Source organism: Bos mutus, chromosome 20, assembly GCF_027580195.1.
Source record: "Bos mutus isolate GX-2022 chromosome 20, NWIPB_WYAK_1.1, whole genome shotgun sequence".
In the NCBI taxonomy this organism is placed as follows: domain Eukaryota; kingdom Metazoa; phylum Chordata; class Mammalia; order Artiodactyla; family Bovidae; genus Bos; species Bos mutus.
In genome coordinates, this window is record NC_091636.1 from 23,360,889 (window position 1) to 23,374,299 (window position 13,411).

Sequence of the window (13,411 nt, forward strand, 5' to 3'; positions counted from 1 at the left end):
AAGTGCTGGAAGATATAAAGATAAATAAGGTAAACTTTCTGGCCTCAAGGAATTTATAGTCCAATGAGGGAAAAACTCATAAAGGAATGTGAGATTTTTCCATGTGTACAGATACTGGTCTCTTCTGTTTGCATAAATCTTTTGCCTTTTTTGTAGAAAATAGCTGTTACATCTGTCTTAGAAATGTACATTTCCATATTGGCGTGAAGTGTCATCTTTTGAGAGTTCTGCAAAAAAATACAAGTTATCATTGCGTGCCAATGGAAAGACAGAATAACACGACAGAATCCCATTAGGTATAGTATTTAAAGAACCTCTAGCATTGGGTAGGAGTCTGAAGTTGGACAAGTAGACTGCAAAATGCTAAAAAAGTTTTAACTCTTCTCAAAATCCTTTATGCAAGCTGAAAAATGAGCCAGAGAGCTAAACTGGCAGCACCAAAGCTCTGGCACAAACAAGAAACTCTATGCATTTGCCAGTGTTATTTGTATGATAAACAGACACCATCTTTCTACCCCTTTCCTAAACCTTCCCCAAAGAGTCTTCCTGGTTTAATCATTTCGTGAGACTAAAAAAAGAAGAAAAAAAAAAAAAGGATTTCAGGCCTGTGTGGACTGTAGTTTGGACTCCCGTGATCTTTTGTCACCCCTCAGGCCATCGCTCTATATAAATAGTCTCTCACACATAAGAGGAGGCCAAACCACAATGGACTTATTAACTCTGTAACTAGACACATTAGTGTATGTAACTATACTGAATTGTCATCATTAGATATTAAAGTATTAACATTTTGTGCTGTCCAGTCAAATAAGATGGGGAGATTTCTCTCTTTTTTTTTAAATCAAAAACTCTCTTTTGGATTAACTGAATGAGTTAACCTTGGTCATCCCAGTTATCTTAGGTTGTTTTAAAGTCATATCATTGTTTTGGCAATACTCATGAAGGCTATAACTTTAGCTAAAAAGAAATATAGCTTCACCCAGGTTAATGACATAACTAGGAATGAAGGGCGAAATGCCATTTAGATAAACCAACAGTTTAGTATGTTGAACTCTAAATTCCAGTGGATAAAGGCAGGAATTAACCACTTGCAGCAATTACTGACCCAGACTTTGAATATAATGAAAATTAATAAGCTGAATTCTTTCCAGTGTAACACATGATCACTGAATGATAACTGACCTTTGAAGATCATTGCTATCATGTGAAAATAATAAGCATTAAAGGTTGAAAACCTTGATTTTGATGCAAAAATAATATTTTCTAATTAAAGTGTAAAAGCATATATATGTTTCCTTAATTTAAATATAAATGTAACTATGAGAGCTAAAGAATTGATGCTTTGAATTGTGGTGCTGGAGAAGACTCTTGAGAGTCTCTTGGACAGCAAGGAGATCAAAAAAGTCAATCCTAAAGGAAATCAACACTGAGTATTCATTGGAAGGACTGATGCTAAAGCTCCACTACTTTGGCCACCTGGTGTTAACAGCCAACTCTTTGGAAAAGATCCTGGTTCTGGGAAAGATTGATCCTGGTTCTGGCAAAAGGAGAAGGGGGCAGCAGAGGATGACATGGTTGAATAGCATCACTGATTCAATGGACATGAACTTGGGCAAACTCTAGGAGATAGTTAGGGACAGGGAGGCCTGGCGTGCTGCAGTCCCTGGGGTCACAGAGTCGGACATGACTTAGTGACTGAACAACAACAAATACTAGGTATATATGTGTGTGCTTTTATCGTTCAGTCACTAAGTTGTGTCCAACTCTTAACGCGCCAGGCTCCTCTGTCCATGGGCTTCTCCAGGCAAGAATACTGGAGTGGGTTGCCATTTTATCCCCCAGGGTATGTGTGTGTGTGTGTGTCTATCAAATAAGCTGATCCTTGCCATAGTCAGTGGGATAGGGCTGGTTGTAGCCTATCCCACTGACTCCTACTAGCCTAGCCCAGTAACCCATGGTGCTGATTATCATCTCAGCAGAGATTCAGGAATCTAAAACTCAGACTCCACCAGCCACAGGCTTCTATCTGGTAACTGTAAGAACCACAAGACCTGGTAAGCCAAGGCCTAAAGAGCTGTTTGCAGACCCCACATGTCTCCCAACTAGAGATCTTAAAGAGGAAAAACACTGAAAGAATCAGAGGGAAAATGGAAAGATCAAAAGACTTGCAAGCCCAAAAGGATAGAAGGGTGGGAGAAGAGGCCAAGACAGAATAAGATATTTTATTCTGAAAATGGAAGGAACAGTGCCTTGTAAATGTCAGTTTTCTCCGATCAATAAGCATGAGTTTCAAGTATCAAGAAAAAAAAGTTATGATGTTCAGCCCATTAACTCCTTCAACCTCAGATGCCCTGGGACATGCCCAGAAAGGCCTTTCAGCATCACCACAAAGGTCACCACCTATCCTCAGCTCTTCTCAGTAATGCCTTAAACAGTACCATTTAAGATAAATAAAAGATGATTTACAATTCAATAGTAGTATTTTTAGTCTTATTTCATTTTAAGTATCACAATGTCAGAAAAATGATGGCTCTCAATTTTTTGTGTGTGTTTAAATATAAGTTTTATTCTTTAAATGGAAAAAATGAACAAGCTGCTTGGTAATGCTACTCACTATTTATCAATCTCTCAACTGGGTCATGGGGAAATGTCAAAGGTCCTGCCAGAGGGTAAACCAAAAACAACAGGGAGATGAAGACCAGAATACAGTGCTAAATCATAAAAAGTGCTGCCTCTCTGAGACCCGTTGCTTTGCATACAGTACTCAAAGCAGCTACCAAAAGATAATACTGTTGCACTACAGGTTTTAACCCTGCTTTTGAAAGTCAAGTTTCCTTTCTGACTGAACCTGTATAGCTCCAGGGCAAAATTTGATCCAGATTTGTGTTCAGTGGTGAGAAAGTCCCAGAGCCATATGGTCCCATGAAATTAACATGCTGGGAAGCGAGGGAATTACAATTACTTCTTCAAAGGCTTCTGGGGTGGGGGAGAACCAAACTTGCTATGACTCTCTATGAAGAAAATACAGGAGGTTGTCACCTAAAGCACAAGTTTCAGAAAAAAAAAAATCAGTAAAAGAAGATTATGAGAAAAATGGAGACAAAAGGGAGAGTCAATTATTACATATAGAGATACCTTGAAAAATATCTTGTTCCTGTTCTTCTGATTCACTGGGCTCCTCTTTCTATTGCAGGGCTTATTTTGGTGTGAAAGACTATAGTCATTTAGTAGGTACAAGCCATCTGTTCTGTTTATGAACTTGCATAGACCCTATAATTATGTTTAAGAATTTGAAACCCAAACTAAAAATTAGGTCACACACACACACACACATATACACCAACATATACACCCTTGTGCCCTCTCTGCCCTCTGACTATTCATTGATTATGTTAACTCACGGAGCCACCGTGAGAAGTGTCCTTCACGAAGAGAAGGAGTAAGTGTACAAAGGCTGGCCTCTGAAACCATCACTGAATTTGGCACAGCATTGGGATATATCCTTGTTAAGCAGAATCTGAGGGGAAACCATTGCAGGTATTTTGAGATCAGTATCCTAGGGTAAGCCAGGTAATCCCTTTCCTCCTTAATTATTTGCTCTGAAAAATAAACTGAAGATTATTATCCCTTTCCCTCATGCCATTTGGCTTCCTGAGTCTTTCCTTTCCATTTGAATTAATAGCCAACAACAAAGTTGACTCTGAGAACGACTCTGATATATTTGCTGCAACAGCAGTTCTGGTTTCCATCTCTGCTACCTGACAAACTCCAAGTGTATCTGTCATCACCAAAGTCTGTGATATGCTGAGGGGTTGTCAGTGGGGTCACACCTTTCTTTCTCAGCCTATTGGCATGTTTATTTAACCAAAGTGTCCTTCAGTTCCATGTTTGGGAGCTGTAAACAAAGAAAGAATGCTGTTGAATGGCAGAGAAGTTTTAATACCAAAGACTATACACAAGCGTAAGGCTAAGTAGACAAATTTGATGTGTTCAGTTGGATTGCAGCCAACTTCCAACAGTCCTTCACAGTTTTTACTTATTTTCCCACCATGATCTCATTTGATCCTTGCACCAACTTTAAGATACTTCAATCATAAGTAGCTACGCTTCCCTGGTGCCTCAGATGGTAAAGAATCCGCCTGCAATGCAGGAGATCTGGGTTCAATCCCTGGCTTGGGAAGATCCCCTGGAGGAGGGCATGGCAACCCACTCCAGCATTCTTACCTGGAGAATTCCATGGACAGAGGAGTCTGGCAGGCTACAGTCCATGGGGCCACAAAGAGTCAGACACCGCTGAACAGCTAAGCACAAGCACACACGCCTATTTCACAGCTAAGAAGACTGAGTATTGAAGAACTTAAAGTGATTTTCCTATGATCACAATTCTAAATAATGAAGTCTAAATTTAGAATTGTTTTCTGACTCCAGAATCCATTTTCCTTTTATTATGTCTTGCTGCCTTCATCTATTGATAAATATATAAACCACTGCATTAGAGACAGACTTTTAAAATAACAAATTTTGCTGGTTTTTAAGAAGCTATTAGCAGCTGCGCAGAACACCAAAGTCTGGCGAAAGAGCAGACAGATGCAGAGTCAAGTCATTTCATAACCACAGTCCCCAGTGTGCTAACTCCTGAACTTGACCTTACTAGTTGTAAAGCTTCCCAGTTGTTTTGTTCTGTTTATGCCAGGTAACTATTAGGGGAACCGTAAATCCTTGGACATCAAGTAAATGCCCATCATCCAGATTCTACCATTAAGTTGTACTTGTTTACCATATGTCTGTCTGTATATTCATTCCTCCATCCATAATCTATATTTTTTCTGAAGTTGCAGACATCAGAAAACTTTACACCTAAATGTTTCAGCATGCTTACTATTAAGTGGGGTTCAATATTTGCCTATGGTCCTATTTTTTTTATTTCATTTATTAATTAAGCATCAATTGAAAGGGTTGAAAAAGATAAAAGAGTGGAAGTACATGCTTCCCTTGTGGCTCAGCTGGTAAAGAATGTGCCTGCAATGCAGGAGACCTGGGTTCAATCCCTGGGTTGAGAAGATCCCCTGGAGAAGGAAAGACTGCCCACTCCAGGATTCTGGCCTGGAGACTTCCATGGACTGTATAGTCCATGGGGTCTCAAAGAGTTGGACATGACTGAGCGACTTTCACTTTCACTTCACTTTCACCATATGTAAAAGAGTGCTTATAACTTAAAGTCATCTTAATAACAACTTTCGTGTCAAACATGCTTTAAAACATCTTTATACATAATTAAGGAAAAAATGTTTTTTAATATACTGAAAAAATTAAGGAATAAATGTTTTTTAATATACTGAAAAAGTTAAGGAATAAATGTTTTTTAATATACTGAAAAAATTAAGGAATAAATGTTTTTAATATACTGAAAATCTGACTAAGATTTCCTCATTCTTTACACTCAAGTCATACTTTCCAGGTTCATGTTACAAAAGCTTCAGGACAAATTTAAACTCATCTATACTCTCTTTTATGAAATATCATTGCCTATACTTCTTTTTTAAAAGTTTAAAATTTGCATATGATCAAATAAATGCCCAAATCTCAAGTGTACCATTCAATAAGTTTTGTCAAATGTGTTGTTGTTGTTGTTCAGTTGCTAAGTCGTGCCTAACTCTTTGCGACCCCATAAACTGCAGCAGCCAGGCTCCTCTGTCCATCACTATCTCCCTGAGTTTGCTCAAACTCATGTCCTTTGAGTTAGTGATGCCATCCAACCATCTCATCCTCTGTCGTCCCCTTCTCCTCTTGCCCTCAATCTATCCCAGCCTCAGGGTCTTTTCTAATGAGTCAGCTCTTCACATCAGATGGCCAAAGTATTGGAGCTTCAGCTTCAGCAACAGTCCTTCCAATGAATATTCAGGACTGATTTCCTTTAGGATGGACTGTTTGATCTTGCAGTACAAGGGACTCTCAAGAGTCTTCTTCAGCACCACAGTTTGAAAGGATCAGTTCTTCAGCACTCAGCCTTCTTTATGGTCCAACTCTCACATCTATACGTGACTACTGGAAGAAATATAGCTTTGACTGCTGCTGCTAAGTCGCTTCAGTCGTGTCCGACTCTGTGCGACCCCATAGACGGCAGCCCACCAGGCTCCCCCATCCCTGGGATTCTCCAGGCAAAAACGCTGGAGTGGGCTGCCATTTCCTTCTCCAATGCATGAAAGTGAAAAGTGAAAGTGAAGTTGCTCAGTCGTGTCCGACCCTCAGCGACCCCATGGACTGTAGCCTTCCAGGCTCCTCTGTTCATGGGGTTTTCCAGGCAAGAGGGACCTTTGTCAGCAAAGTGATGTCTCTGCCTTTTAAAACACTTTCTAGATTTGACGTATTTCTTCTTCCAAGGAGCCAGCATCTTTTAATTTCATGGCTGCAGTCACTGTCCACATTGATATTGGAGCCCAAGAAAATGAAATCTGACACTGTTTCCACATATTCCCCATCTATTTGCCATGAAGTATAGGACCAGATGCCATGATCTTAGTTTTTTGAATGTTGAGTTTTAAGCCAGCTTTTTCACTCTCCCACTTTCATCAAGAGGCTCTTTGGTTCCTCTTCACTTGCTGCAATTAAAGTGATATCATCTGCAAATTTGAGGTTGTTGGTATTTCTTCTGGCAGTCTTGATTCCAGCTTGGGATTGATTCATCTAGCCCAGCATTTCTCATGATGTATTCTGCATAGAAGTTAAATAAGCAGGGTGACAATATATAGCCTTGATGTACTCCTTTCCCAGTTTTGTACCAGTCCATTTTTCCATCTCAGGTACTAACTGTTGCTTCTTGTCCTGCATACAGGTTTCTCAGGAGGCAGGAAAAGTGCTGGTATTCCCATCTCTTTAAGAATATTCCAGTTTGTTGTGATCCACAAAGTCAAAGGCTTTAGCATAATCAATGAATTGAAGTAGATGTGTTTTTGGAATTCCCTTGCTTTTTCTGTGATCCAGCCTATGTTGGCAATTTGACCTCTGGTTCCTCTGCCAAATGTATATACCCATGTAACTCAAACTTTCATCTATATATGAAATATTACACTCACTCTAGAAAGTTCCCTCTCTTATGCCCATTCCCAGTCAATACTCTCCCCACCATAGTTCTAACACCTGTTACTATGGATTAGTTTTATCTGTTCTAGAACTTCATATAAATGGAGTCATGCAGTATTTACTCTTTTGTATAAGGATTTTCTCACTCAAAATTGTGTTTGGCGTAATTGAAAAGCACACATGTACCCCGATGTTCACTGCAACACTATTTACAATAGCTAGGACATGGAAGCAACCTAGATGTCCATCAACAAATGAATGGATAAAGAAGCTGTGGTACATATATACTATGGAATATTACTTAGCCATAAAAAGGAACGCATTTGAGTCAGTTCTAATGTGGTAGATGAATCTGGAGCCTATTATATAGACTGAAGTAAGACGGAAAGAGAAAAGCGAATATCATATATTAATGCATATATATATATATGGAACTAGGCAGATAGTACTGATGAACCTATTTGCAAGGTAGCAGTGAAGACGCAGGCATAGAAAACAAACCTGCACACAGTTAGAGAAGGAGAGGGTGGAACAAAGTGAGAGAGAAGCACAGAAACATATATATTCCCATATGTAAAATAGATATCCAGTGGGAATTTTCTGTATGACACAGGAATCTCAAACCCATGCTCTGTGGCGACCTAGAGGGGTGGGATATGGTAGAAGGTGGAAAGGAGATTCAAGATGGAGGGGATGTATGTATACCTATGGCTGATTTATGTTGACATATGGCAAAAGGCAACAAGATATTGTAAAGCAGTTATCCTCCAATTAAAAACAAAATTTTTAAAGTGAAAAAACAAATAATGTGTTTGAGATTCATCTGTGTTGTTTTGTGTATCAGGAATTTACTCCTCTTAATTATCAAGTATTAGTCTACTGTAGGAATATTCTAGTTGTTTTTTTTTTAAACTGAAGTATAGTTGATGTATGAGAGTCTAGTTTCTTTATCCACTTTCCTCTTGACAGACACCCAGGCTATTTCTAGTATTTAGTTATTTTAAATAAAACTACTCTTTTTTTTTTTTTTTTTCAGGGTTTTTTTTGTGTGTGTGTGTGTGGAATATATATTTTTTTAATTTTATTTTATTTTTAAACTTTACATAATTGTATTAGTTTTATAGGTTTTCATTTCTCTTGGGTAAATACCCAGAAGTGGAATTATCAGGTCATAGGAAGGTATATGTTTAGTATACATATTTATTACAGAACTCTTTTCAAAATTTTAACTCCTACTAATAATGTACAAGATTTGGTTTTGTCAGTCTTATTAATTTTAACCATTCAAACAGGTGTTCATCGTATTACTTTTGAGTTATAAAACAAGAATATCCATAATAGAGAGCATTTCCATGATCACCGGGTGACTTAGGCAATGTCTATATTCTTGTCCGCCTATTACTACACCAGTTCACTTCTCTTAAGTCCTCGTATTAAGACACTAAATCCTGATTCTCAAGCTGATTGAAGTTTCATAAATTGATGGTTATTTTTAAAGTTTTTTAAATTCAACTTGAGCTCTAAATCACTGAATATCATTTAAGTTCATTTTAGAGTGGTTTTCTATTAATACTTAGGCTTTCAAATTAATCAAAACAAGGTTAGTTCTTGATTTATGATCAGTAGAAAAATAATCACACCTTATAAAATTTCTTTCACAATTAACTGTGCATCAGATTGACTCTCATAGACTTAAACTTGAATAACATGAGTAGTTTTAGACTAAGCATCAATCACATGTGGTAAAGTTACCTGTAAGTTATGTCAGTTCCTAGAGGAAGTATGTAGGTCTAATTTTGTTTCATGTAAAATTCTCTATGGGCCTTCTAGTTTATTCCTAGTGAGTTTCAAGCCTTTACATTGCTGTCTTCTTGACTTTTCTTCCATTTTCAACTTCTAACTCTTGCTCATTTGTTACAAAAATAACCTAAATACTCTTAATGTTTCCCAAAAATGAATTTCAGTGCACTGATCATATTAGACATATTATTATAACCCGTTTGACAATTTTTCTTTTAACAAACTTTAGTAATCAATAGCAGCAACACAGCTTAGAGCTCTAAAGTAGGAGAAATAGGGCTTCCCTGGTGGCTCAGTGGTAAAGAATCCACTTGCCAATGCAGAAGACACGGGTTTGATCCCCAGTCCAGGAAGATCCCACATGCTGTGGAGCAACTAAGCCCATGTGCCACAACTGTTGAGCCTGTGCTCCAGAGCCCGGGAGCTGCAGCTACTGAGCCCACGTGCCACAACCACTGAGGCCTGAGTACCCTAGAGCCCACGCTCTGCAACAAGAAAAGCCACCATGATGAGAGGTCTATGTACCGCAACTAGAGAAAAGCCCCCAAAGCAATGAAGACCCAGGATATCCAAAAATAAATAAACAAAGTAGGAGAAATAAACTGTACAAGACCTGAGGCCAATGTCTAGTCAAAGCATTGGGAAATACTAACATAAAAGGTAAATTGTCCACTGCTCTTTGACTATTTTTTTTCTTTATACTTCAGTTATCAAGATGTTAAAGGATGATCTATGAGCATATGTAAGAATTTTTAAGTAGGAAATTTATAATGCAACTTTAGTATCAATTAATTTTTGTTAGCCTGACTATATTTCTGGTAGCATCCATTCAGTTTACTCCCATAACATTTCAGTTCAGTTCAGTGCATTCGCTCAGTTGTGTCCCACTCTTTGTGACCCCATGAATTGCAGCACGCCAGGCCTCCCTGTCCATCACCAACTCCCAGAGTTCACTGAGACTCAACGTCCATCGAGTCAGTGATGCCATCCAGCCATCTCATCCTCTGTCATCACCTTCTCTCCTGCCCCCAAGCCCTCCCAGCATCAGAGTCTTTTCCAATGAGTCAACTCTTCACATGAGGTGGCCAAAGTACAGCCTCAGCATCATTCCCATAACATTTAGGAAGGGCAAAATGGTTCCGTAGTTTCGAGACTCACCATTGGTTACAGAGACCATTAAAGAGACCATTACAGAGACCATTGCATCCAAGGAAATGATATGAATTAGGCATTTTAATCTCTATTCTGACGTCTTTTTTTTTCAGAACCACTTGATACATTGTCTCTCACCATCTAGCTGTAAAATAATAAAACTTATTGGCTCTTAAGATATGCTAATACAGTAATCATTTGTTTAAATTACATAAAACATCATCTATATATGAAATTTGCATATTTTTGGAATGAAGCCACAAAGCACATATTTTGTACTTTTGAAAATAATATTCTTAAAAAAAAAAAAGAAAATAATATTCTGTGGCTTAGAATAATACTGTACTGTTAATTTCCCCAATCATCAAATGTATACTACATACCACATACTCATTGCAGTTTTTTTTTTTAATCTGCATACAAGCCACCAGGGCCAACGTTAGGCATAGGTAAAAACAAATAGCTATAATTGAAATGATGAAGCAGAACAGAAAAGACCTACCTGCCATAGAATATTTTTGCTCTAGCTTCTCTTTGGGATAAGACATTATCTTCAAATTTTTCTATCAAAATTAGTGTATTAGCAGGTAATATACCAGGATCACTTTCTATTATATGAACCATTGATGCCCATTATTCCTTCAGAGTCTAGCAGGGCCATGAGGGGAGGAGAGGGGACACAGACATTTGGAAAGGCTGGAGTTAATATGAAATAATGAGGTGGTGGGTGTGTGTGTGTGTGTGTGTCGGCATGGGGGAAAGCTCCAGGAAGCAGAAGGACAGCTTGAGGGTAGAAAGCACCTGTGGGAAGAAGCTCTGCAAGAATCTCTGGGACTTTTGCCAGAGATACACTTGCTCCCAATGTTGGCCTAGGGCTGGACCCATGAGACACAAACGAGAAAGTAATGTAAGCTCATATTTTTCAGATAAAGCCAAATTCTGCATGTAAGCTTTTATGAAGTCCTTTGTTCTGACACAGAAAAGACATAGAATAATTTTGCAGGCATCATTCATACTCAGGCAAAGGATTTTGCATTTTTCTGTGTTACATAAGCCATATAGTTAGATAAATGCTGGCTCATCTACTAAATAAATATTGAAAATGAAAACTTATTATTACGGTAAATTGCTGTGTAAATACAAATTCTATTTAGTGTGATTCCAGAACTTATATAAAAATGAAGTCACCTTTTTTTTTCTGATAATTGCCCCTGCTATTTTGTAACTGACCACTTTACAAAGGAATCAAATCCAAATGCTGCATTGCTTAGTCAGATTTCATTGCATTTTAAATGAATGGAGATAGAAGTAAAGATACCCTAGGGTATTTGACAGAGTTCACTTTTAGGCTTCTTCCATTTATAATCTAGCTCTAAACTGTATCCCTTTTATTTAGTTTGCTTTATTCAATACACGCTATTTTAGTAACATATAAAATAGTGTCCTATCCACAACTAGTTTCTGTCCTCTCAAAAAATAAAAGTGATCACTTCATGTTTTATCATATTCACATTTGTATATTTTACCATAGTTAATAGAGAAAGGCTCAAGGCTTCAAATAAATTTGAGAGCATAAATTTAGTATTTATTTAGAATTAGATCATGAAGCAAAATTATCAGAATTTTATTACATTTCATTTTTCATAAATTTTTCATTTTTTTCAATAAAAACACTTAGCCTTTCATAAATTAACCATAGCAAACAATAAAGGGATGTCCTTTAGACTGAGACAAAGACCTTGATAAAAATAATTTCTATCTTGGCTCTCTAACCATATTATCCTAGGGCCTTAATATTAAAGAGCTATCTTCTAACTGGTAATTGAATACCTCTTTGTTAGTTTCTCCAAAAATAAGAGTTTTAAATCTAGTCTTACAGATTAGGATAGTCTTATGGTTTAAATATATTTTGGAAATTTGTTCCAATATTTAAATTGAAAATGTCTGGTATTTTCAATTACTTAAAACATTTATGATTTTAAGCTCCTAGCAGAAATCTGCTGCTGAAGGGGAAAAATATTAAGAGCTGTTAGTCAGAAAGACACTTATATAAGAACTGTGACATTGGTTATTGGTTTGAAAGCAAAAAGTCCTATATTTTAGATTCAAGGCTTTAGAAATCTTTAGTGAGCTTTTTCCCCTCTCAGAACTGAGACAAATGGCTGATGAGTGAAATCTTGAGAATGTTCACAGCTTTTCTCCTTCATTCTGTTGCAGCCCAGAAGATGGTGAGATCCATCCAGAAATCTGTCGGCTCTACATTCAGCTGCAATGCTGCTTAGAAATGTACACAACAGAAATGCTAAAATCTATATGCCTGCTGGGGTCTCTTCAATTTCATCGAAAAGGTATCTACGTTTAATATATTGCCATAAACAGTGAAAAATTTAAACCAAAACTTATATTTTGCAAAGGCCAATATGTACCATATGTTTGAAAAGTGAAAAGTGAAAGTGAAGTTGCTCAGTCGTGTCCTACTCTCTGCGACCCCATGGAATGTAGCCTACCACTCTCCTCTGTCCATGGGATTTTCCAGGCAAGAATACTGGAGTGGGTTGCCATTTCCTTCTCCAGGGGATCTTCCTGACCCAGTGATCAAACCTGGGTCTTCTGCATTGTAGGCAGACGCTGCCTACACACAGTTAGAATATGTTCAGGAAATATTTGAAATAAATAAAAGAAGCCTGTATCAGTACTATCAAAATGCATAACAAGCCTGATTATCTTGAACAGAAATTGTGGTAGAAGCAGTTCTCAGAATTATTATTTTACCACTCGTGAACATGATTTTTGCTAGAATCAGTGTGGGCAGCAAAACTATATAATGATCTTACTAGGGTAGTAAATGCTATCCAAAATTGCTGCTATGCCCCTAAATGTATTTGATTGCAAGATGACAAATCACAAATTGTGCCCCAAAGATTTAAAAATAGGGGGAACTCAATAAACAATAGGGAGGCATATTAGTGACTGAAAATCTCATCCTCTGGTTTAAACTTATAAAGAGACTATATTGGCCTAAAGGACTGAAACCTGCAGAGATGGAAGTGGCTTCAGCATGGTTTGATCAGATTTCTGAATTCCATTCTGAGCGATGCTCTGCCTTCTCCTGGGTGTTGGTGTTAACCCTCAAGCTGCTTTCCCCCACATTTAGAAACTGATTCCAACAGTTTCAGTCATCACATATGCATAGAGAGAATTTCTCCCACTACAGATTAGCTCCCTTCCCTTCCCATCCCATCCCTCTGGGTTGTTCCAGTGTACTGGCTTTGAGTGTCCTGCTTCATACATCGAACTTGGACTGGTCATCTATTTCATATATGGTAATATACAAGTTTCAATGCTAGTCTCTAAAATCATCCCACCCTTGCCTTCTCCC

General features: G+C 37.8%; 1 protein-coding gene across 2 annotated transcripts in view; it reads left to right on the forward strand.

Moving 5' to 3' along the window:
- Positions 1-13,411, forward strand: part of RGS7BP (regulator of G protein signaling 7 binding protein) — a 109,325-nt gene that overhangs the window by 57,224 nt on the left and 38,690 nt on the right. For both annotated transcript variants that reach the window (XM_070357520.1, XM_005892766.3), the window contains exon 3: positions 12,250-12,380. In XM_070357520.1, the coding sequence (XP_070213621.1) occupies positions 12,250-12,380 (131 nt within the window). The remainder of the gene's footprint in view (positions 1-12,249; positions 12,381-13,411) is intronic.